At 47.6% G+C, this 4,725-nt stretch overlaps 1 protein-coding gene across 4 annotated transcripts in view; it reads right to left on the reverse strand.

Annotated features, from left to right (window-relative positions):
• Positions 1–200: 200 nt before the first annotated feature.
• The window catches only part of RSU1 (Ras suppressor protein 1), a 156,699-nt gene continuing 152,174 nt past the window's right edge, over positions 201–4,725 (reverse strand). For all 4 annotated transcript variants that reach the window (XM_025043436.1, XM_015585585.2, XM_006906985.3 and 1 more), the window contains one exon: positions 201–1,093. In XM_025043436.1, coding sequence (XP_024899204.1) covers positions 991–1,093 — 103 coding nt within the window. In that variant the 3' untranslated portion in view covers positions 201–990. The remainder of the gene's footprint in view (positions 1,094–4,725) is intronic.

A 4,725-nucleotide genomic window follows, 5' to 3' on the forward strand; every position in this document is an offset into this window, starting at 1 on the left:
TCAAAGAAAAAAAATAAAATAAAACTGACAAACCAACGTGAGAAGAAACTAACTTTAATTTTGCATTTTTTTCATGAGAAGTTTCAGGGTTTATCATCTACAACCAATAAAAGTGGACAAGATTAATTTTGGGAAAAAGAGTAAACAAAAATGTGTATACACCCCAAAGTCAGATTGTTCTGTATTCAGGAGGCAACACGTTGTGCAAATTCAAGATTTTATTAAAATCGTATGTGAAGAAAGTTAACATAATATCTCAGTGGCGAAGGAAAATTTTTAATAAGGCGAAAGAATGAATTACATGAATAAACAGAAGCGTGAACAGTGCTGTGACATTTAAACGATTACGTGATTTTAATTATGCTTTTGATAAGCAGCGACTTTACGAGCATCTATTCAAGGAGCTGAAATCAGTGCCTACTACGGAATTAGCAGTTGAATCAGAGCTTTGTTTCCTGCCTTTGGTAATTTTTAAGGTAAGAAAGGGTTTTTAAAACTTATAAAAATCTACTACCTACCAAAAGAAATTAAAAGATAAAAATTGGTAAGCAGTAGGAAGAAAAATATGAAAAGAAACACATGCACTCACACACACTCAGAGATACACACTGTACAGTTGACCCTTGAACAATGTGAGGGTTGGGGTGCCGCCCCCTTACACAGTTGAAAATCCACATATAACCTGACACCCCAAAACTTTACTACTGATAGCCTCCTGTCTATTAACGTAAACAGTCTATTAACACCTATTTTGTATGTTATACATATTATATACTGTATTCTTATACCAAAGTTAGAGAAAAGAAAATCTTAAGAGAATCATTAGGAAAATACATTTGCAGAATTTATTGAAGAAAATCTGCATATAATGGACCCGCTCAGTTCAAACCCAAGTTGCTCAAGGGTCAACCATAACTGATCGTGGGACAGAGCAAGAGAACAGAAGTAATAACGAGCGAAGTGACCGGAAGTCCAGCCCATGCCAACCCCTCATTTGTTCTTGGCTGTCAGAGGCTTCCGGCTGATCTTTTTCGTTTTGTCATTATTTTTCTTCGGCGGTTCTGGATTTGCCTGCATGTGTCTGCCGTAGAGACTGAAAAGAGAGAGGGAGAAACCGTGAGATGTACCTTAACTAACACAGGTCAAGCTTCATCGGTAGAGATTTAAATAACAGATTCATGTCCAGGAATATTCGGTAAGCCACAGAAGACCAATACATCACTTCTGCTTTCTCTGGGTCATACACTGTGCTTTAGAATTAAAGATTCTCTTACAAACACACACACAACGCTCCATGAGGTCCAATTCTGGACAAGTCTCTTGGAATTTCACACTCCTTGGGCAGGTTGTGAAAACAGCAGAGAGGTTCAGGACTGTGAGGACTGACCATGCTCAGAACAGCCGCTCCAGACTGCAGCTCCAAAGGCTGGGAGTGTTTAAGTCGACAGTGACAAAAATTGGGTCGAACTGAAGAGATAGAGTGTCCACTTAGTGAAAAGTGAGCATCATGCCTGGCCTAAAAGCCCAGGGGCTGGATAATGTGACAGAGAGCAATGGCGTCCAAACTCACGCTGGCTTCTCACCCATGATTGATAGTGCTGGGGTGGCGACCACACATCAATGTCATGTTAATAAGTACCGCTGATTAAATGTTGACAAAGTGTCCTACGATTAAGGCCGATGGCATTCATCGCAGAGCAAACTAGCTCCGTGGCTGAGAGGATTGAACTGAACAGCACATAGTAATTAATCGAAAATTTATGAGTAATTCTGATTAAACTAAATTAAAAGCTACCCTAAAATAAATCCGGCTCAACCTCAACTCCCCTTATTGATATAATTGTGTCCCCACGAGAGCCTGGTAGGTATCTCAGTTTCCACAGAGAAGAGGCACTGTCCGACTCCGCCTGTTGCAACCGCGTTGTGCCAAATGAACAAGGGTCGACATGAAGACAGACCCCTCTCCAGGAGGTGTCCCTTGCCCTAAGGTCCGCTCGGGAGTCAACGCCCTCTCCCGGTGTCTGCATTTTGCCAGGTGCACGGTGCGGCACTGCTTGGCATGTACTGATGCTCCCACTGACACCGGGGTGGACGGGCTGAGGGCTGGACCTGGCACACAGAGTTGGCCAACTGACTGAGAGCTTAGGGAAAGCTGGACACTAGGGTTTTGATAGGTCGTCCTGTGCTCGATCTTCTCCAGAGGCTTCCAGGCGTCTCCTCAGAAGGGCCTGAGCAGGTTCCACCAGCAGTGACCATGAAGATGGGTGTCTGCGTCCCAGGAGTTTGAAACACAGAGTCTGACTCGCAGCAGACAACCCGTGAGCTGGAGAACGCACATGCAACCAGGTACTGGGCCTGCTCAACGCGTAAAGGGGAGGGCCACCTCTTGGGTCAAGGAGGTACCACGTGTCCCAGACAGGTTACATCAGAGCCTGCAGGTTAGCTTTCAGTTCTGTACGCTGGCTTACAATTTTTGCTAATCTAATGGAGAGAGAGGTGTAGGCCCACCCAGCTTGACCGTGGACCACCCTGTGCCCCCACAGGAAAAACGCCTCCTCCCTCGAGAAAGCCTGCTACTCAGGAAAATGGGTCTTTAAACCCACACAGCCGCCTCCTCCCACATTTTAAAAAGTGCCACTTTTCCCGGAAGTCCCTGTCATGGACGCCCAGGGCCCTGGATCCAAGGTAAAGAACCATTGGTTTGGCACAGGAAAGTCCAGCCATTCCTGCCTCACTGCTGTGGCTGCTCAACCCCAGGGACATTCCTGTCCCAATCACTTCACCTGGCGAGAGGGAGTCTGCAGTGGTGACTAACTTAAGGATTTTGAGATGGGAAGATTACCCTGCATGATCTCAGGACAGGATCCAACCTGCGTGTTCCCTTCCATCGCCCCCCCCCCCAATCGTCTCCCCCAGGCACGTGACACAGCCGGGGGAACGCTGAGCCACAGCGGACTCGGAAGCTGTATTCCTCACCTCTATCACACTCTCCGAAACCCTCGCCCTCCCCAGCCCTGCCCTTCTCCTCCCAGGGCGCCCCTCCCCAAGCCAGGGGCTTAGTGGGACAGTGGGACATGCCCCTGAGGGGGCGCCCTGGTCTCCAGGCTCCTCCCACTTGGCAGTGAGTCTGTGCTGCATTCACAGGGCCCTAGGGTCTTCAGTTACACAGTTTCCTTAAAGCTTCCCATTTCTCTCTTCTCTCCAAGCCCTTATCCCCCAAAGGGAAAAAACATACATGTTCTGTCTCACAGACATCGTCAACCTGTGAAGACTACGAAAATATGCAGAAATACAACACCGTGGTTCACGCACGTGGAACCCCAAAGTGGTATCAACAAAAACGAGGTCGGAGGAAGGAGAAGGGCCTGATACGCACCCCGTCTGGAGCAGGCAAGCATGGAAGCTTCCCGCAAGGGGTAGAGGTTACCTGGGCCCTGACGGTGATGATGCTCTAGCAAGGTCCTTTCAGAAGGGGTGCAAAAGCCAGCAAGGCTCCTCTTTTGAGGAAGGAAACAAAATGTTCCAATGTTTCCATTCCTGCCTTTTTATATGCAGACCTCGCTGTGTGCCTGAACTTCCCGGGGGCTACACAGCAGGTCACTGGAAGGGGCCAGAGGGACAGCAGTCCTGGACTTGCTATTTATATCCTGGCTTTTCCACTTACTAGTTGTTCACTCTGGGCAAATGATGAGCATTCCTCACCCTCACCGTGCCTCAGTTTCTCTATCTGTAAGAAACAATGTGGTTTTCCTCATAGGGTGGCAGCAGTGGTTAAATAAGCCGGCACCATGGCCAACCTATTGCAAGTGGCCAGCAATTAATCAGAGTGATTACAGATAATTATGTGATGATTCTTTTACTTCTTTAGGGCTTTTTCTTCTGAAAAAAAAAAAAAAAATGACATGGTATTTTCTATCAATGCCAAATCCCCAAGCATCTCTGGAAGAAAGGTTTCCATCCTCTTTGAAGAAAGAACTAAGGCAGAGCTAAACGCAGCACCTCACTTCCGTGGTGAGTCACCACAGAGCCAGGGTGACACTGCCCTTCTTTCTGTGCGTGATCCTTTTGCTCCTACAGCTGTGTGGGCAGATGCAAGTCGGCACTTTACTAAGCGGCCGTTCCCATGTGGAGACGTCGCTGTGCCAGAGAGGTAAGGACAAGCGTCTCCATTCCTGGCTCTCCCAGTGATTAGCCAGGGGGCCTCCATTTTAAGAGGGGCAGGCAGAATACTGGCCCCTCAAATGTCTCCATCCTAATCCTTGAAACCCGTGAATATACTACATTGCAAAAGGGACTTTGCAGAGGTAATAAAGTTAAGGATCTTGAGCTGGAAAGATTAACCTGGACTGGCCAGGCAGGCCTAGTGTAATCACACAGGTCCTTATCGGAGGGAGGCAGGGGCGTGTCTGAGTCAGAGGGACATCTGAACCTGCTACCCTGCTGGCTTCAAAGATGGAGGAAGGGGCTGCCAGCCAAGGAACGCAGGTAGCTTCCAGAAGACAGAAAGGCAAGGAGATGCACTTTCCCCTAGAGCCTGCAGAGGGAGCAAGCTTGAGGACACCGTGACCTCAAGACTGTAAGATAATACATTTGTTTTGTTTCAGCCACCAAGTTCATGGTAATTTATTACAGCAACAATAGGAAACTCATACGGTAAGTGAACCTCAACCTCGCTGGGCTGTACACATAGCAGCCTATCAGGAAGATTCTGCTTCATTTCAGCAG

Source organism: Pteropus alecto, unplaced genomic scaffold (assembly GCF_000325575.1).
Source record: "Pteropus alecto unplaced genomic scaffold, ASM32557v1 scaffold11, whole genome shotgun sequence".
Taxonomy (NCBI): domain Eukaryota; kingdom Metazoa; phylum Chordata; class Mammalia; order Chiroptera; family Pteropodidae; genus Pteropus; species Pteropus alecto.